The 21,659-nt window shown below is 38.2% G+C and overlaps 1 protein-coding gene across 5 annotated transcripts in view; it reads right to left on the bottom strand.

Annotated features, from left to right (window-relative positions):
- Positions 1-267: 267 nt before the first annotated feature.
- The window catches only part of BCAT1 (branched chain amino acid transaminase 1), a 54,659-nt gene continuing 33,267 nt past the window's right edge, over positions 268-21,659 (bottom strand). For 2 of the 5 annotated variants that reach the window (XR_013995519.1, XR_013995520.1), the window contains exons 7-12: positions 21,301-21,443; positions 14,576-14,661; positions 11,791-11,931; positions 9,883-9,957; positions 595-1,337; positions 268-434 (exon numbers count right to left, since the gene is read on the bottom strand). Coding sequence is in view for 3 of the 5 variants with exons in the window: in XM_081083127.1 (XP_080939253.1) it covers positions 9,808-9,957; positions 11,791-11,931; positions 14,576-14,661; positions 21,301-21,443 (520 nt within the window). In the remaining 2 variants the exon portion in view is untranslated. Of the gene's footprint in view, positions 1,338-9,460; positions 9,958-11,790; positions 11,932-14,575; positions 14,662-21,300; positions 21,444-21,659 lie in introns of those variants that run through there. The other 3 variants (XM_081083126.1, XM_081083128.1, XM_081083127.1) reach the window with 2 other exon arrangements.

The following is a 21,659-nucleotide window of genomic DNA, read 5'->3' as shown; positions in this document are numbered from 1 at the left end:
AAACCAAAACAGAATGTCTGAGAGCTGACCTTCCAAGGGTAAATGTTTCTATTTTATTTTCACTTTCCCCTAGATAACCAAGATACAATTTTAACTCAGAGCTCCTAAACGAGGAAAATATCATCCATAATTGCTCTCCCAGTGCCCTAACCACGTGCTCATCCAATTCCCATTCAACCGAAAAGATCAACTGTAAAACCAAACATATAAAAACCAGAGCACACCTCTCTTTGCTTCCCACTAAAAAACAAAAAACGAACAAAAAATAACTCATTATGATGATTTATTTTTTATTTAACACATAACATTTGTCATTTCCATTTGGTAGGAATGATATCATGACTTCTCTGTAGAGTTATACTTTCAATTCCAGGACAGTCTTTCCACATGATGTAATTCCTCCAAGGAACGGTGCCTCTGAGTATCTCTAATGACTTAGCAGTCCATGGAAAACAATTGGCAATAAGAGGTAAAAATACACAATGTCAGGATCAATCACCATTCTAATAAAGAGGTTTCATAATATAGAAACAAAGAAGGTTCACTTCTATAGAAGGTAAATATTCATTTATTCATTATTTACTGAGTACCTACTATGTGCCAGGCATTGGGGATACAAAGATCTCTAAGGCACAAGGCCCTCAGTGTTGTTGTGGAGCCTAACAAGCAGCCAATTACAATACAATGTGGAAATGTGCACGGATCTAGCTGACGCACAAGGAGAGCTAAGAGCAGACTGCAACATCAGGAAGAAGGAAGACATTGACCTTAAGGTGGACTTGGGGGCCTGCAAAAAAAAATGAGACATGAGGAAATCCAGTTTTTCAAAGTTTTTGATTAAAAACAACAACAACAACAACACTTTCTGAGGATGAAAACATGTCAGAGGAAGTGTTACCTATAAAATTTACTCAGATCAGTTTTCCAACACACACACACACAAATTCATTTGGTTGAGGAGCAGAATGTAACTTATGCTAAAGAATAAACAAACATTATTGTATCTGAGTGACATACTAAGGGAGGCACTAAATTATTGAGGGAATGCTATGCTATATGGCTTAGATTGCCATCTTTCTAAGGGAAGGTGAGATAAGCTTCTACTACCAAGTTTACAAAACACCATTTGATGGTTGCAATTCATTTTCTCTGGCATGAGGAGACAATCACCCTGCTAACCCTGATAATATATACTACATTATGCACAACTAAAAGCAGCTAGCCAAAGAATCTATCGTAATTCAAGAACAACAGTCTGTCCCATTAGCACACAGAAAATATCCTGTATTTTCTATTCAGGATAGGATGATTGTCCAGTCGCTCTCTTCTCTTCCGTACTGCAACAAAAACAAGAAAACATGTTTCAGTTTATCAGCTAACAATGCTGGAATAGTTTATAAATAAACTCAAAATAAACAACATTGTACAAAAGGTTCACTTCTGTTTTGAACATAAAAAATATATTCACATGAAAAATAAGATTAGACAGCCCTAGATGGTTTGGCTCGGTGGATAGAGCATTGGCCTGTGAATGGAAGGGCCCTGGGTTCAATTCTGCTTAAGGGCACATGCCCGGGTTTCAGGCTCGATCCCTAGTAGGGAGTATGTAGGAGGCAGCCAATCAATGATTCTCTCATCATTGATGCTTCTCTCTCTCTCCCTGTCCCTTCCTCTCTAAAATCAATAAAAATATGTTAAAAAAAAATAAGATTAGACAGAAACAACCAAATATCTGGAGTCACAAATCTTATAAATTGTTGTTGAACTCAAATTTACAGTTGATATAGGTCCCTTCTATGCTCACATGCATGCTGTTTCATTACCAGTTAGCTTCTGCTCTCCAAATGGCATAACTGGGTTTAACTCTGTCATCTTTACTCTGAGTATACACTGAATGGCCAGATTATTATGACCACCCCATCAGTACTTCGTTGGGCCACCTTTTGCATTCAATACTGCGGCGATTCTTCTTGGCATTGATTCCACGAGATGTTGAAAGGTGATGCGAGGAATCTGACACCAGGACTGATGAATAGCACTGTCCAGTTCTGTGAGATTTGATGGTTGTGGAACCAGCTGCCTGATGGCTCTTTTAACTTCGTCCCACAAATGCTCAATTGGATTGCGATCTGGTGATTGTGGGGGCCACCTAAGCAAGGTAAAGTCTCCCTCGTGTTCTTAAAACCACTCCTGCACAATATGAGCACCGTGGCATGGCGCATGGTCTTGTTGGAAGGAGCCATCTCCATTGGGATATGCCATCAACATGATAGGATGAACTTGATCAGCAAGGATACTTAGGTATGTTGTGCTATTCAGATGTTTATAATGATCTGGCCCTCTAGCAACTTCAGCGCGAAATTATAGCTAATTTGCTTACAAACGTCAGATGGTCGTAATAATCTAGCCACTCAGTGTATTTCCCAGATGAGTACATCAGTGTCACCTGGCAGCATGTTAGAAATGCAAAATCTCCAGCACCACCTCAGACTTCCTGAATCAGAAACTGGTCAGGTGTGTCCCAGCAGCCTGTGTTTCAGCAAGCATTCTGGGTGATTCTGATGGGAGCTATGGTTTGAGAAGGACTGCTGTAGCATCCCCCTACCCCCTTCTCCAGAGCCTTTTATGTTCACGGACAAAAATATTATATTAACAAGCCCAGTGGGTTTGAACAATGACTTTGTTTTTTTAAGTGAAAATTGTGTTATGTTAGCATCCCAATTTTTCTTATCCCTTCGAAAATCATGGATCTGCATCATAATCACAATTAGATTACCTGCATCAGCAAGTTAGCTTTCACCGACCTAAATTTTCATATTTGAAATGGAATTAAATGAAAGATTAAAATATTCCAGATGTCAGAGACAGGAAGCCAATTCCATATTCATGTGTTCATTCATTTGTTCAACAAACATGTGTTTAAATGAGTGCTCACCCTTTGAGCAAGTACTGCATGCCAGTACCCGTGCCAAGAACCTTACAGGCTTATTACCTCAGTTATTCCCACAGTAATCCCAGATAGTAGGTGCCATTGTCAATCCCATTTTATGAATGAGAAACTGTATATCAGGGACATTAAATAAGTTTCTTAAGGATGTGGTTCGTAAACGGGAGAGTCCAGACTCCAGCCAAGGTCTCTTTCACACCAAAGACCAGATTCTTGACCACCATCTGGATTTCTCTGCACATGTTCACATAGTCATGCGTGGAGACAGACCTGGAACCGACCCTCTCTACCCAAGTAGCATGCCATGAAGTCTGCCACTAGGCATTTGCCTGCATCAGAGGATGCCCCCTTTTCACATGAATTGGCTCTGTAGTCCTAATCTCACTCGGCTGAAATTAATACAAAACACCTGAAAATTCTGAATTGGAAAGAACCTTAACAATCCTCTTATTTGGATGAACCCAGTAAGTGGGGCTCTGGTTTTTACTTCACTTCAGAATAATTCCACTTTGACTGGTTTTGTATACTGGGATTCCAGGAAAGATTCCTTTTGCAGAAAGCACTGCTGCTTAAAAATCAACTGTGAACTCATAAACCAAGCTTCTCATTGTATATATGAGGACACTGAGTCTCTAGGAAACTTGTAATCGCAAGTTCAGTTCTCCTACGTCACATTGTCCATGTGCTGTGTTCAAGATCTCAGTGAGCAGAAACTACCGAATTGGAAAAATTACCGGGAGCCGAGAAAGGGCCTACCTACAACCTTCTGGTTTACATGAAAAGGAGAGTGAAGGAGCCCAGTGACTGACTGTACCTGACCCGCTTCATCCACATCAGAAATGGATACCTGAAGAGTGTGGCCTCCACTATTGACTCTTGCTTCATGGCGAATGCTGGATAAAACGTTCCCAGATTCTGCCTGATTTATGTACGGTGTCAACATGATGGAAGGTAAGAGCAAAATATATGTTTTATTTTTCTTATTTGTATTCCCATTAATACATTAGACACCTTTCCCATTAATAACACTTGGATGTCAGCATATTGACATTTTAGTAGATCTATAGAACTATGATTCATGACCACTATAATTTCACCTTCAATCTCATCAGTTAAAGTAAATTTGCGTTCAATTAGTTGTTTTAGTTTTAGAACCATTGGAAAATCAATTTTGGTTACAATAATAGTCATAGGCCATATTGCTCTGTGAACCTGCATAATATGTATTAAGTTTTACCCCTCTCATCCTGCAATTTAGGCTCTTATGTAAAATCACAGCATTCTGAGATGTATCCCAGAGATAGGATAATATGGGTAATTCATAATGCTAGACTTAGGCAGTTAGCAATCAAACTTTTCATGTGCATGATGGATAATTCAATTTAACTTTGAAAGGGAAAATAATTCAAAGTAGAGATGGCAGATTTTAGCAGAGATAACAAATTATATGTTTTCCCCAAGAGTAGGTGTCCCGAGGAGGAGGGGAAAGAGAACACGTGCCTGCCTGGGCGAGGCTGTCCTTATACCATTGTCAGTGTCATTACAAACCACAGCAGCAGGCCCACCCCTTCAGCACTGGGCAGGCCTTCTGTAAGTCACATTTATTAAGTTTTGTTCATCGGAATCAAAGATGGTGACTGCCCGGCCTCCTGAGACTCGGGTAACCAGGGCCGGCTGAGTCCTGCGCTGCGGCAGTGGCAGCAGCAGAGGTGTGATGGGAGCATCACCTTCCCCTGATGGCTGGGTCACGTCCCACCCCTGAGGGCTCCTGGACTGTGAGCAGGCCGGGCTGAGGGACCCCCCCCCCCCCTCCAGTGCAAGAATTTTCATCACCGGGCCTCTAGTAAAAATATAATAAGTGCTGTCTGCCAGGTAACAATCTGTCATTCTTCTTCAAATCCTATTCAATGGCCTTACAAAGTTCTGTAATGCCATAGCATGTGAAGAAGTGTGCATTAGGAAACAAGGAGAGGCTGAGAAGCTGGTCACAGGCCTGCATCCTTAAAGCAACCAGGAAATGTTCACTCAGAATGCACACACTTTGAAGGACAGCTCAGGACATCTACAGGGAAAAGGTGGAGCTCTACCTTCTTATGCAACTGAACGGCATCAAGCTGTTACACTGAAAACAAGAAAAATTCCATAACCACAAAGGGTCTTCCAAAGCTGTAGCGTCTAGTGAGAAAATAGATTTTTCTGTCAGCCTTTTCTTTTTCTTTTAATGTTTCAAACAGACTATCTTTTTTTATTAATACTCACCAGAGGCTATGTTTATTTTGTTGTTGTTGATTTTTAGAAAGAGGGGAAGGGAGAGAGAGAAAGAGTGAAACTTTGATATGAGAGAGAAACATCAATTGGTTGGCTCCCAAAACCCAGGTATGTTGTGCCTTAACTGATAATCAAATCCACAACCTATTGGTGTACAGGACGATGCTCCAATCACCTGAGCCACCTGGCCAGGGCTAAACAGACTATCTTGAAGTTAATTTTTCAAATTAAATTTATTGGGGTGACATAGGTTTTAAATGCACATTTCTATGATACATCATCTGTGCATTGCACTGTGTCTTGAAGTCACTACTTCTCCCTTCCTGAAACCTCAGAAGCAGCACAGCCAGTTACTCAAACATGCTCCCCTCATAGTTAAGACCTGGGTTCCAGCTTCTAGCTAATTCCGACACCAATCTTGATGTGTATGTCATTTTGAAAAATTCTAAACCAGATTCTCTGAAAAACTTTTGAAGAATAATTTGGCATTATTCAAGACCTCCTCCCACCTCCTCTCAGAATGTGTTAATATACAAGACCAACCCGTTTTTGCTCTTTGGTATGTGCTTGGTCTACTCCTCACCATTCATCCCTTTACTCATTTAATCAGGAAACATTCTTGAGTATGTACTATGGCCCAGAGTTTGTGCTGATGACTGGGGTTACAAAAAGAGAATTAATCCCTACATTCAAACAAGCCCAGCTCATAATTTAAAGGCCATCATATAATAATCATGGGTAAAAAGGAAGCTGGAGAAAGAAGCAGCATTGAAGTGGGTGAATGCATGTTTGTACTGAGGGAAGGGAACATTGTTCAAGAGAGATTTCAAAGCTTCCTCGAGAACATGTGTCTTAAGGACAACCAATACCTGACCACGTGGGCACATTGGAGAAGGTACAGAGGCAGGAGGAAGCAGCAGACAGCAGAGCATATTGGAAAACAGAGAAGACCCCAAATGGTCAGAGCAGGTGAATAGGATGGTGAGTAACTGGAGTAGACAAGAGTAATGGGAGGAAAAGGGATCATGGGCAACATGGAGAATGCTCTCCAAGTTTAGGTTTGGTTAAGTGTGAACACAGGATTGATTTTCTTTGTTGTTTAAAAAGAGAAAAAGAGAAAACAAGAAAAAAGAAACTGCCATTTGAAGTGTTCCCCTCCAAAGAGGTATTGGTAGTGTGATCTAAGACCCAGGAAACTATCGGAATGATTAGCCAGATGGGACGAATATTTAGCTTCAGAGATTCTTACTCATATACAAAAAACACAGGTTAAATGACAGTCAAATCTATAGTTAATAAGGAACTCCCACCCCTCTCCCCCTGACCCCCAGTTACCTTGGAAAGAATCTGAAGGGCTCTTTTGGCTGTTGCTACTCTCCTTCAATTTATCAGAGCCTTTCGTAGTTAATGTCCATGTTTCCATGTAATGTCAGAGAGTCAAATGTGAAACGTGACACAGTTCTATGCTTTTCCCTCAATAGTTACTTAAATTACTCCTCTTGGAAAGAAACAGACAACCTAGCAGCTGGGCTGACAGCACCAATTTGCCAACTTGCAAGAGAATAATTGTGAAACTTTGGGTTTTGTGTCCCAAACAAAATCACTGAAGAGGAAAGATGTGGTCTCAGATTCCGCATGATGGTCCTTTGTTACTTAACAGTTTGGAGCAGGGTTGGTGCTCTTGGTTTGTGACTGAATTCAAAATCATTTATATTATCTCATGGGTTCTGTAACTGTCTCCTTTTGTTTCTTTGTTCAGTCTGAGCTCTGAATGTATCATTAGTTTTTAGTGTTACTACCATTATCCATTATACTAGTACATTACTACCTAGGGTAAAAAGCAGAATTATTAACTTCTTCTTAGTCAGAGGCACTAAAGTATATAGAGAAAATACAGGTAAAAATAAAATACGTTTCTTCTCTGTTCTCTCTATCTTTATCTATTTTTAAACCTTTTTACATTGTGTCACATGAAAATTGAGTATTACTTTTGTCCTTCTATACCAGTGTGCTTTGACTACACTAATTATCTGTCCCTTTTAAAATATATATATATATATATATATATATATATATATATATATATATTATTGATTTTTTACAGAGAGGAAGAGAGAGGTATAGAGAGCTAGAAACATCGATGAGAGAGAAACACCGATCAGCCGTCTCCCGCACACCTCCCACTGGTGATGTGCCCGCAAACAAGGTTCATGCCCTTGACTGAAATTGAACCTGGAACCCTTCAGCCCGCAGGCTGACACTCTATCCACTGAGCCAAACCGGTTAGGGCTATTTGTCCCTTTTTTTAACTACTATCACTAGCACTTGAACACCCTGTTTGTGCTTAATACATATATTTGTTGAATGAATGAATGAATGAATAAAAATATCACTCTGTAACCTACATTCTTGGATTCCATAATTTTACTCTCAAAAATGCTCTTTCTGAGAATGTTTGCAATGGCTTCCCATCTTGTCCCAAAATTATGTCTTTGGGTTTCTCTTACTCATACGTTAGGGCTCTGATGCTTATTTTTCCACCATCCCAATGACGATGCACGTCTCTGCTCTTCGCCTTCCTTAGCCAAAGCTTCATGATTATATTTGTTGAACACCTCCACTTAGGACTTCCTTCCAATTCAAATTTAATCTGATTTTTCCCTCAGCCTAACTGACTACTTTTCCTTTCCATCCTTTATAACCAAATCAAGTCAGTTCAAAATTTCTTATGTCATATAATCTCCAAGAGGTAACCCTGATATCTCATTATGTATTAACTGCTATGAAATATAACATTCTTTCTGTACAATTTGTTCAAGAAAGTTGTCCAAATTAGTTTTTGTTTCTTATTACTATAATGCACTTCCTCCCCTCTTAAAAATCTCTCAACTTCTGTTTTGGATAAAGGTTTTTATAATCTAGCAAATTATATATTTTAGTTGTGTTTGTAGTTTTTATTTGAGCAAATCTCTAATAGCATTACTCCCATCAGATTTACTCAGAGAACTCTAAAAAATATAGTGTGTCCTCCCAAAAATGTATACATATACTCTGAGTAAGTATAAAAGCAGTGTTTATTAAAATACATTTTATTTTCAAAATTGAGCTATCAACTGTTAAAGTGTGCATATATTTGGGGGGGAGACACCAAAATATAAACACCCATAAAGTTTCATTAAATTTCTTCAAATTACTTCTAATTGTTTCTATGTACAAATGTAGAAAACAACTCTGAATAGATTTTATGTCTTCAATATTAAGATATTCCTTTATTTAATTTGCAGAAAATTCTTATAGAAAATGTTTGTTAAAGGGTGGAAGTTAAGATAGCTCATTGATTTAAAAAAAACCACTATTATTCTTTCCTTTTGTAAATACTATAAGTTTTACATAAAAGTTGCTAGGTATTCAAAAATACCATTTTTATCACTATCCGAGGACCTCAGTTGCTCTGCAGGACCTGCTGCCTTCCCAACCAACTGAATTTCTGCTTAGTTTTAAGACCCAGCACCATCTGATGTCACCCAAACTATCAAAGTTCATTTTATGTTTCATTATCTCAGTTCCCCTTGGTTATTTTCACCGACTGGCAATTGTGGGTTCAGCAAAATCTTTGAATAACTTTTACAAATTATAGAACAGTCTTGTATTTCCTGGTATTTGATATGCCTACCTAGAAAGATGCTTTAAGTACCTTGTGAGATGCTGGATTGTTACTTAAAAAAAAAAAGGCGCAACAAAGGTAGCATATAAAAAAAAAAAATAGGTGCCCACACTCTTTGACCCAACAATTCCAATTCCAGGAATTTATCCCAAGGAAATAATAAAAAATGTACTGTTTATAATAGTAAAAGAAGCGCTAACAAAATCAATGTATAATAGCTTTCTTTAAAACTTATGGTACATAGGCATAATAGAATTCAATTTAACTTCATATATGGAATTAAAGTTATTTTGATATGAAAAAGCAAATGACTTATTAAATGAAGAAAGCAGATAGAAATTATGTATAATTCCATTTTGTTAGAAAACAAATTTCTCTAAAAATATATAAATGCTTATAAAATATTAAAGGTTGAGATATCGAAAATTAACAGTGGTTATAACTTAGTGCTGGAATCACAGGTGATATTAATTTTCTTCTATGCTTTCTTCTACTTTCAAGATTTTTTTATAAAAGTATTATACATTTTAATGAGATTTATCAAAATTTATATATTTTTTAACTTTTAAATTAATTTTTTTAGAGAGAGAGACAAATAGAGAGAGAAATATCGATTTTGCTGTTCCACCTACCCATGCCTCCACTGGTTGCCTCTTGCATGTGCCAAGACCGGGAATCAAACCCCCAACCCTGGACAACCTTGGTACAACCCTGGTGCATCAGGACAATGCTGTAACTAATTAAGCCACCTGGCCAGGGCTCTCTCTATATGTTTTCTAATGTTAAGTAATTTAGATTCCCTAACAATTATTTTCTTCCTTTTTTAAAAAATATGTCTTTTCTTCCCCATTTCCGTATTGCTTATGCCCACACATACTATCAGGAACATCGTCCTTAAATTTAATTTGTTGACCCCAAATGGCAGTATTTACTCTCTTCTTGACATTGAAATATGATTTGGTTCTATGTGTTGATTAAAATAAAATGACAAAGAACGCCTTACCTGAATATCAGTCAGTTTGTCCAATATCCGGGTTGCAAGCTTAGTCCCATTCTCCACAGATGGAATGTGTAGGGTCTATAAAGAAAACCAGACACGAGATAATGAGGATATTCATGCATACTGTGCCACAAGCATGACACTCCGTGATGCCACTGTATGAAGGCACCTCCTGGAAATAAGAAATAGCTCTATTATAATCTGATTATTTTAGCTCCAAAGCCTATTTTCTATTCTAAATTTGAATAAAAAGTAACTAGCCAATGATAGCTTGTCCATTGCCTACCAACTGATTTTAGGGCACAACTTGTTTATATGCCAGTCTTCCAGATAACTTGAGAAACTGATGAGAAGCTATGGGTGGCTAAAACAGTGGCTAAACTTCAGAGACCCTACCTCTTCTAGCATTCCTCAAATCAAAAGATAAATGGTTGGCTTTCATATTCAACCCTCTCAGCAAGAAATAAAAACTCAAAGATACTTTGCATTATAGTAAGTCATTTAGGGACATAAATTAAAGTAAGTCTATGCCTTCGCAAAAGGGGCTTCTAGCCCTATGTCTGTTACAAGCCAAACTTCCAGGGACCACAGCCTCCATAATGTTGGATCGCATGGTTAAATTCAGGGCTGAAAAAGATTTAAAGACCCTAATTTATATTTCAGTCATGTCCATTCATGCCTCGCTGGCTTGCAGGCCTTTGATAGTGTGATTTTAGCATATAGTCCATGTTCTCACCTTTCTTATTATGCCCTTTAGGATAATAGGATAATTAGATGTACCTTTTGGCTCTGAATGCCCTCTAACACAAGACCATTAAAAACATATTAAATTTTATAAACTTCTTATATCTATAGGTGAAATTATAATTGGACTTAAAGATATCTGATCTAATGACAATCACAGTTCATTAAAAAAGTAACCGATGTCTAGATACTACCATAATAAAATATGAAACAGTAGCTTTAAAATCAGTACAAGCATTGAATGATAATAGAATCATTCTTCTCTCTTGAAAGTCTGTAGATGGAATTAGGTCAGGAACCATTCCCTAAAAGCAAGTTTAAAATTCTCAAGCAATGAAGCAGCCACCATTAAAATCAGCAGAGAAAAAACAAGAGAAAAAAAAATCTGCCAGCTGAGTAAAAAATATTATGGCGTTAATATTAAATTTCAATAAAATTTATATTTAATATAAGTGATTTAAGCCATCTCACATTTTAAGAATAATACTCAAATGATTTTAACTTACAAAGTTAGGTGTTGATGTTAATCATAAGTATTGGATCTTTGTTATAAAGGGGAAAGCAAAAAAACTGACCCAAAAATGGAATTACAGCACATATAAAATCAGACTGGTTTACTGGAAGGAGAAAATTTCTTCCAACTAAATGCTTGAATTGTTTTCTGGAAGATTTTAGTAAATGTTCCAGGTTTGCCAAATAAAAAAAAATTGTTGTAAGTGGTCTAAATAAAAACAACATCAATAATATTAAGAGTAATAAATGCAGGAATTGATCATTCAAATGCATTTCCCATAACTACTAGCCATTCCTACTCCAAGAATTTGGAACTACTTTTGGCAACCAGTAATCAAAATCTAACTACCTGTAGAACCTTCCGTACAAAGCCAGTAGAAAGTAATGAGTGGAAATCTAGTGACACATCTCAAAACCCGAAATTGACAAAAGGCAGTTATCCTTATCCAAGGACAAAACTGACCTCCCACCTTGTTGAAGCTTACACAAACTCACTGAAAAGGTAAGAGTAAGTAATTTGCTAATACAGGTTCATGAGGACAATCCACCCCAGTTAATGGAATGCCAAGCTAATAAATAAATAAATAAATAAATAAATAAATAAATAAATAAATAAATTATAAGCAGATGCTTAGAAAGAGGGGGCTGTCTTACCTCGCCCTTGTACAGGATATCAGAAACTGGGCAAACAATGCAGGCGGTGCCAGAGCCAAACATCTCCTTCACTCGGTTCTGCTCCAAGGCTGTTGTCAAGTCACCCATGGTGAGGTACCTCTCCGACACCTTAAATTCACCCTGTTCACAATATCAAAAATAAAGTGATACATATTTTTAAGGAAAAGGCATGGGGGGGGGGGGAGGTGGAAATGCCCTGCAGTGCTACCTTTCTATTTTACGTTCTTAGAGGGGAAAGCTGTAGAAAGCAACACCATCTGACTGGTGAAACACAGTGAGGTGTTAAGCACCTACTCCAAGGTCACAGGCTCTCTAAATGAGAGGATCAGGATACAAAATATAAGATTATCAGCATAAAATGCACGGTATATTTTTAAGACATGTGTGCTTTTTTTTTTTTTTTTTTTTTTTGGCCTTTTATTTGTTGTCATGGCTAAAGCCAAACAGGTTGATGTACACTGGTGCTACTTAACGTGTACTCTAAGCTGACAGGGTCTTAAGTGCTATTTACTATAAAAGAGAATACATTATCATAACATTAATAATTATAGCTACCATTTATTGAGCATCCATTGCATGCCAACTTCTCTGATTTTTAAGGTGGGTATTATCATCCCCGTTGTATAGATGAAGACATAAAGGTTCAAGGAAGTTGAGTGACTCCCCCTAAGGCCGCACAGATAGTAAATGGCAGGAAGTGGACCTGAATTCAGGTTTAATCCAACTCCCTCCAAATTTGGTCCTTTTTCTATTGTGTCTTTTATGGATTAAAAACATAGACTGAGTTTAAACATCTGGAAGATTTCATTACTTTAAAACAGTGAAAGTATATTTGGACTTTATTTGAGAAATTGCATTGTATATTTTTTCTTCCTAAATTAAACTCACTGATTCAGTTGACTTTACCGCAGTAATCCTCTCCCTTACTCTTAGAATCATATTAGATTTTCATCACAGAATTATATCGATATAACCTCATCAACTTCTGCTGAACTATTGGAACATTTTATTTGCTCCAGAATAGGACATAAAAACAAAAAACAAAATTCTGATTTTTTAAAGCTATTTGGTTAAACTATCTATTTAATACACATTCGTTTATGTTAGTGGTTAAAGCTCAAAGTTTGTCAACAGGCTATTAAGGACAACAAAAAATGGGCAGATTTTTTAAAATAAAATGAGAGTATTTTTTAAAACCTGCAAATCTACAATAGATAAAAATGGAAATCACAGCTCTTGGCAAGATTCAAAACATTAGAAGAATGCATCATGCTGTAAGCATATATTTGGAAGGGTAGGAAAATATGCCTGTGATAGAAATATGGCTTTTTGCAAGTTTCAATTTATCTCAATCTGTAATTGCAATTATGTTGTTCAAAGGTAAATAAATTCCAGAAAATCAGCCAAGTTAACTGAAAACAAGCTGAGCTCTGTATTCTGGAAAAGGAAAAAAAAAAATCTTGTAAATAAACAGAATTGTTTTTCCTCTGCTCACCCTTACTTATCTTTGGACAATTTCCCCTGTCTGGCAAGTAATGGTAACCCCCCACATGGCTCTTGGCATTTATGTCTCACTGTTTTAGAATAGCTTTTAAAATAAATTACAGCTAAGGAGTCAAGAAAAAACTTCCACCATAATAACCTATTTTCATGCTAGCAAATCATTAGTGTGGGAAAGCATTTCCACTTGCAACTTGTCATCAACCCTTCTGTACGTGGTTGAATTTTTTCTCTAATAAAACAAAAATTACTGAGCTTTGAAAATACATCTTTGCAACTGCAAACATATTTAGGACAGGGCAAGCTGTTTGAAATTATACAAACAGTTTGTAAATGCCATGCCCAATGTGCCAGCCAGCATGTGGCAGCTGTGCTATAAATAATTCTACAAAACCCCGAAGTAGACAAGGCCCATTTCCTCTATTTCCAAAGTCTTTTTCCAGAGGAAATGTACTGGTGCTCTCCTAGATAATGTGTGTTTCTAAACATTTGCCTTATTAGTACTGTTTGACCACAGAATGCTCACAGCCTTTTCATGTCCCTTGGACATCAGTTTAACACATGGGTCAAAAGTTCCATCCAAGAACCTTTGCCAGATAACCAACTCATTCAACATTCATCTTAAGTATGTCATTTCCAATACTAAATAGTTTAACATGCTTGCCTGTGTCACGTGAATCAGAAAGTCTACTGAAAATAATTTTACACTTGCTTGAGTGTTTTGATTTTAAAGTAAGTATGTATGAGAATTTGGAAGGACAGGGAGCATGAAGGAGGGAAGGGAAAGGCAGCCAAACTAATAATGTTATGTTAGTAAACGCTTATGCCAGTAGAATTCTTTAATTTCTATGATAAGTATGGCTATGCTGGAATAAACAGAGGAAGAGGAGAACTACAAATCATTGCCATGTGGAAACAAGACTTAGACATGAAAAGTTAAGGACTGGCTAAATGGAAGCACGCAAATTAGAAACCAGGTGAGTTGGTGGGAGACACCTGATATAGAGCTTGAGATTAGTACTAGAATACTTCTTCACCAGGACAACTTGACAAACTGGTTTCTCTCTGCCCTCCCTATAAACAATGCTTATTTGATAGTCTTGCCAAGATAGTTCTCTTAGAAGAGTTCTTTTCACTCAAGTTAAGATTAAAGATTAGATAACATTGGTTGCAACTTCAGGATAGTATTTCAACACGAAGCTGGGCTTATTTTGATTACTTTTTGTTTCCTGCTGAGAAAAGATTGCTCATGTCAAAAACCCACCCACTTGCGTGCCAGGTCCAGAATGCTCTGCCTTGTCACTCCCGGAAGAATGATGCCATCTAGTGGAGGAGTTGCCAGTTCTTCTTCTGTCAATTAGAAATTGGAATATTTTCAGACTTTAACTATATTAGCCATGCCTTATACCAGCGGTTCTCAACCTGTGGGTCGAGACCCCTTTGGGGGTTGAACGACCCTTTCACAGGGGTGGCCTAAGACCATCGGAAGACATAGATAATTACATATTGTTTTTGTGATTAATCACTATGCTTTAATTATGTTCAATTTGTAACAATGGAAATACATCCTGCATACCAGATATTTACATTACGATTCATAACAGTAGCAAAATTACAGTTATGAAGTAGCAACGAAAATAATTTTATGATTGGGGGGTCACCACAACATGAGGAACTGTATTAAAGGGTCACGGCATTAGGAAGGTTGAGAACCACTGCCTTATACCAATAGCCATTAAGACGACAACAACAACAACAAAACAAGCAAACAACAACAAAAAAGCACCTGTGTCTTGCAACTTGGCTAGTAATAAACATGAAGATGTTACTGTTCTGCATTGTCAAATTTCTCAACTCAATTCACACTTCACGTAGATCTTTATTCGAAGAAAAAGATGAAGAAGAAGGAGGAGGAGGAGGAGAAGGGAAAAAAAAGAGAAAGAGAGAGAGAGAGAGAGAAAGAGAGAGAGATACTACTCATCCATTTATCTTCAATGTACCCTTAACCAGTAAAAAATGAGATGGTTTTCCACTAACAAACAAGAGTTATAGACTACTCTTAGGAGGAACACTGTGAAGTCAAAATTTAGTTGGTTAAAGCTAGTTAGTAATTAGAATAATATAGATAGGATCATACTTGGGAACACTGGTCATTAGCAAACCTTTTAAGAATACTGTGGCCCTAACTGGTTTGGCTCAGTGGATAGAGCATTAGCCTGTGGACTGAAGGGTCCCAGGTTCAATTCCTGTGAAGGGCATGTACCTTGGTTGCAGGGACATCCCCAGTAGAGGGTGTGCAGGAGGCAGCTGATCGATGTTTCTCTCTCATCGATGTTTCTAACTCTCTATCCCTCTCCCTTCCTCTCTGAATAAAATCAATAAAATATATTTTTTAAAAAATTAGAAGGAAAAAAAAGAGTACTGTGGAGGAGCCCACTCCCAAGAAGAGTGGGTGCCTATTCAGGCCAGCCACTGCTCCCATACTACCCCTTGATAAAGCTCTCTAGAGTGATTTTCAAACTATAAAGTGAGTATACACATCATACATAGAATCGTTGACTTCACCCTCTGAGTTTCAAATGTAATAGGCAGGCTCAGGATGGGCTCAAGCACATATTGGCTAACAAAAAAAGAAAGAAGAAAAAGAGAAATCCAAAAAACAAAACAAAATTCTATAGGTGACTCAGAGAGAGCCAAGGCTAAGACACTGGTCTACTTCAGCGCAATCCCAGGCACTCCAAACCACCGTTCGGTCTGGCATGACTATCCATCTGCAAGAGCCAGTGTGGCCCATGATCCACAAACACCCCTTACATAAGGGAATCTCTGGTTCTCAACATCCCTTTCCCTTCCCCACCTCTGGCACCCAGGAATCTGCATCTTGTGAGAAAGTCAATCCTTAAATCATTGCTTTATAAAGATGTTGAACCTTGTAACAGACCATATGTTGCCCAGCATGTGTATTTAGGGGAATTCACAAGGTATGCTTGTAAGAATCACTAGGTAACAGAGGCTGTGCAGAAATCACACCGGTGACTCTGAGCTCCCCAAGTCATGTTCTGCCGCTGAAAGGGACTTTGGAAATCACCGAGTGCAATCCTTCCTTTACAGAAGTAACTAAGGCCTTACAAACAGAAGTGACTTGCAAGGTTGGTGACAGTGGGGGACAGTCAGGACCAGAGCTTCAGGGTCCCAACATTGGGGCCTTTCCTTTATGACGGGATACTGGGGTCTGGGCTCACCTGTCACACTGTGGTTACATCACACATCCCCAACAAACAAGCTGAATATGTTTTGGAAGACCAAAACTCTATATTCGTTCCTGTGTCCCCAAAACTCAGCATTCTGCCTGGCTCAGAATGGATGTAATACGTGTTTTTGAATAAAAAAAATAAATAAATAAATGAATAATCTCTTTGCTAGGATATAGCAGTACGATTTTCTTTTTTTGAATGTGTCTAAAAATCATCTGAAAGATGCTTTCGGGAAAGAGGAAAACTTGGTTTTGGCAACGTCCTTGGGGCTACTTGGAAATGTTGCTCTCAAAATAAGCCTGTGTTTTGCAAGAGCTAGCTAGACACACGAATGTATGGCTCTACATGTGTGTGTATATATACGCACACACTCCACACATAGAGACAAACATACTTCCAGTGGCCCCAAGCTGGACCTTTCCCTAGAGCCTGCCGAGCTCTAAGACTCCTTCAAGTTAAATGGAAACAGCGGCCCCGCCTGAGCAAATGCAGTTTTGTGAAATATATTTAACACCCAAACTGTAACCACTAGCCTGAGGTCAAGGAACAGAACATCTGTTTCCCTGGTTGCCAGACAGAGATGATGACATGACAACATTTGGGTGAGAAATATTCATTCTCCTCTGCAACCACAAACATGCTTAGGGGAGCCAGAACTGGCTCCAGATGGCCCAACATGAGGAAAACAGAGCCTACAAATGCAGCTTGTTTTTGACAGAGAAATCATTTTTAGAAGCTGAAGAATTTAGAAGCAACAACAGCAGGATTCATCTGTGACATCCCAAAGTCAAGCACTAATGGGAACCAGGAATGTGGGTTTGCGTAAGAGCCCTAAATATCATCAGCACCATTATTCATTTACTCAACAAGTATACAGATGGGCCTGGCCTAGCAATGCTTTGACATGATTTTTTTTTTACTTTTAAGATGGTGTGAAAGTGATACTCATTCAGGAAAAACCAAACTTTGAATTTTTTTTTTAATATATTTTATTGATTTTTTTACAGAGGGGAAAGGAGAGGGATTGAGAGTTAGAAACATCGATGAGAGAGAAACATCCATCAGCCGCCCCCTGCACACCTCCCACTGGGGATGTGCCCGCAACCAAGGTACATGCCCTTGACCGGAATCGAACCTGGGATCCTTCAGTCCGCAGGCCGACGCTCTATCCACTGAGCCAAACCGGTCAGGGCCAAACTTTGAATTTTGACCTTCTCCCAGGAGACAGATGTTTAGTCCGATGCTCTCATGGATGCTGGGCAGTGGCAGAGAATCGCAGCTCCCAGTCAGCCTTGTGATCTCGAGGGTAAACAACTGATACTCTGTGTACTGTGTGGCCAGCGTTTTGGGATATTGTGTTCTAAGCACAATAAGGTAGGCGAGGCTAAGCCATGATGGTTGGTAGGTTAGGTGTATTAAATACATTTCGATTTATGACATTTTCAATTTAACGATGGGTTTATCAGGCTGCAACTCCATCATAACAAGCATCTGTGTATTGAGTGCCCACCATATGCAGTTGGCTTATCTCTATACCCAGGATAAAGCAGTGTACAGAACTGACATAACTCCCTGCTTACTTTCTAATAGGCAGATGCAAACAATTGTTATGTTAAATAGTGTATTAGACGATGAAAGGAAAAAAGGGGCAAGGTGATAAATGCTGTGAAGTGGAGAGAGGAGTTTGCAAATATTTTTAAATGTATTTGTATTGATTTCAGAGAAAGAGGGAGAGGGGGAGAAAGAGAGAGAACCATCAATGATGAAAGAGAATCATTGATCGGCTGCCTCCTACATGCCCCCTACTGGGGATCGAGCCTACAACTCAGGCATGTGCCCTGACCAGTAATCAAACGGTGACCTCCTAGTTCATAGATTAATGCTCAACCACTGAACCACACTGGCTGGGTGAGTTTGCAGTTTTTAGTAAGGTGCTCAGGAAAGCCTTACTGAGAATAGGATATGTGGGCAAAGACTGGAAGGCGGGATCGGAGCACACCAACAGACGTCGGAGGGAGGAGGGCTCCAAGCAAAGTTGGTGTAAATGCCTGATGTCCAAGAAGGCTCTCAGAGCCTGAGTAGACTGAGCAGCATCAACACTCACTGCCAGGATCAATCATTCTCCCAAACTATCTGTGAACTCAACCACAGGAACTGGGTCCAATTCTCAGGGTGGCTCCCGTGTCCAGTAGAAGATAAAAATTATTCCAACAATCATATTAGTCTCTGCAAGTGTATGTGTTAAATTACTCATCCACTGAGTAAAAAGGAGAATCGAGGCTGTGCGATCTTATTACTGGAATCAAAATCCACACGAGTTACGGGACAATTGCCACATACAGTCGTCATGCAAGGCATGGTGCTGTGAACAGATTATCTACTTTAGTGACCTTTCAAAGGCAGCAGAGAGAGTGGGTGTGCATGACAGACCGCAGGTTATTACTAAAAGAACTCTGCATATACCTGCTTTTGGTAACATTTGTAAAAATCAAAATTTTGCTGATTTCCATTATTCTTTATATTTCCTTTTTCTTTTTCTAATCCTTACCTGAGGATATTTTTCCATTGATTTTTAGAGAGAGTGGAAGGAGGGGGAAAGACAGAGAGAAACATCAATGTGAGAAAGACTCATCAAATTGTTGCCTCATGCACGCACTCTGACCAGAGCCAGGGTGGAGCCTGCAACAAGGTACATGCCCTGGATCAGAATTGAACCTGGGACCCCTCAGTCCTCGGGCTGATGCTCTATCCACTGAGCTAAACCAGCTAGGCCTCTTTATATTTTCTTAAAGGCACATGGTATAAATCAAAGTTACTATAGAGTTGCCTCAATGTCTTCTGGTTTTAGCCCAAAGGTTATTCCTGGCATTCTACTGCATTTTCTCATAGTATTACCCAAACATTTATTCCATTTTCTTTCTCCTTTAATTTATATTTAATCTGTTAAATGGACACCCTCAAACTGAAGGGGCACATTCACATTAAAACTAAAGTGATCTCAGGCAATCATAATCTGAATAATAACTCTTAAGGTCTTGTATATTTTGTAAGAGTCAGAAGACAAATTCACTCATTTCTATTCTGACCTTTAAAAGCCATAGTGGAAATGGTCCATGACAATTGTTTGGATAAGGCTTAATTTTTCACCAGGCCTGTTTCTGGTTAAATCATGTAGCTCTGATTTAGACTGTGCTTAAATCCTGACATCTCCCATCCTTAAATGATGATGTAGACACTTCTGACTGATGTAACTGTTTTTGTTTGGAGTTGTGTGGGTTTTTGGGGAGATGATGGTGGGAGTGGACCAGTGGGATGAATGAGTTGAATCAATCTCTTATCTCCTACGTACAGAGTTCAACACTGGCTGTCATCTTTCAAGCACAGTGTATGATATATGTCATATGCAAAAACTCAAATTTAGAAATCACAAATATTCCAGTAAAATTTTTGTTTTTAAATAGTGCCAAGTACAAACAGCAGGGATGGAAGAATGAGCATGAGCTGTATCTGCCTTTCCATGTGCCAAAGATTACCAATGGCCTATCCCAGCCAGGACCAGTGTCCGCACCACACCTACTATTCTACCTCTCACTGGAATGTAAGCTCAATTTTATTAGTCTCTGCAACTAATGCTCAAATCAGGGTATAGCTCTTATGTATGCCGCAAGTCACCAGTTCCCTCTATTTGTAGCCAAATGACAAAAGAGCTACTTTAAAATAAACATTTCACTTAAAATTTTAAGTAAAACCAATAGACTTTATAAGTATCTGGAAACAATATTTTACATTTCTACACTCAGTACTATGAAATGAAAACCCTAAGTATGCAAACAAGCCTAAAAATGTCTCGAAGTTTTTTATGACTATTAAAATTCTAGTAGAAATAAATGCATACATCTGCACCCCCCATCCCCATTATTGGGCATTTAATTCAATACTACAGACATTGAACTTCAATGAACTCCTATGGTCTCTGCCAACTAAGAACAACAACAACAAAAGCAAGCTGCAGAGAAAGGATAAATGGTTATAAAAAAATAACACTAAATTTAAAAAAATAAAGAGAAAAAGTAGCAAAGAGAAATAATGAGCATTCAGGATATTAAAGGAAGTAAGGAAGTACTGATTTTTATAGTAGACATATATTGATAAACTTGAATGAACCAGGATTTAAGTACAATTCCAAAATAGAACAATATGTTCTAAAATTACTATGTTCCAATTAAAGTGAGCTCCAGAGTAAACTTGGAAGGCTTCTGATATATTATCAAAATATGTATAAAGTGTGACAATTTTTGAAAGAATTATAGCAAGGGAGTATAGTAAATTTCATATCAATAAAATCAATAGGCTGTGTTTATTACTATAGCATTTTATACGCACTATATGGTGTATGACCATTGAACTGATCTGAGACCTAACTCCAAATGCAAGGGATTTCCGATAAGAAAAAATGTTAGGAATAAGGTATCAAATCTTCAAATTGTGGAGATTCAAATTCCTTAAGTTGACATCTTAATAATACATACATATAAAGCCAAAAAATAAAACCTTTAGAAATTCTGTAAGCTTGAACTCATGTCTATTGGACAGCAAAAGCACAGCATGTTGTTTAGACATTGGAATTGTGCTACTTGTTTCTTTATTCTAAGGTCCTAGTTCTTTTCTTTCCAATCCCACTGAAAATGATTGAAGGGGGGAAAAAAACCAAGGAGCTGAAATCTGAGTGGATTACCTCCATCTTCATTAATCCAGTAAAGGAAAAGATTCATAGTTCCAACTTCCGTTATCTGATTATCCTCTCCATGGAGCCACAGAACCTGCTGACACCCGTTCTCCACTGCTTCACATTGGGCAAAAAGGGAGGAGCCATAATTCCTTTAAGAAACAGGAAACATACTGATTATAAACATACACTTACCCCATCTTCCACACCAAAATACTAAAGTCTTTAATCCACATGTGGATGTAATCAATGTATTATGTTCTTAATATGCACTATGTTCTTAACATGTTAACTTTCTAGGTAACAGCATAACATTCAATTAGAACCTAAATGATCTAATTGCACTCATCCGAGAGAAAGAACACACA

The sequence above is a fragment of the Myotis nattereri genome, assembly GCF_964212035.1.
Source record: "Myotis nattereri genome assembly, chromosome: 2".
Taxonomy (NCBI): Eukaryota; Metazoa; Chordata; class Mammalia; order Chiroptera; family Vespertilionidae; genus Myotis; species Myotis nattereri.
The sequence above is the reverse complement of the archived record's forward strand: the minus strand, read 5'-3'. Positions and strand labels throughout refer to the sequence as shown.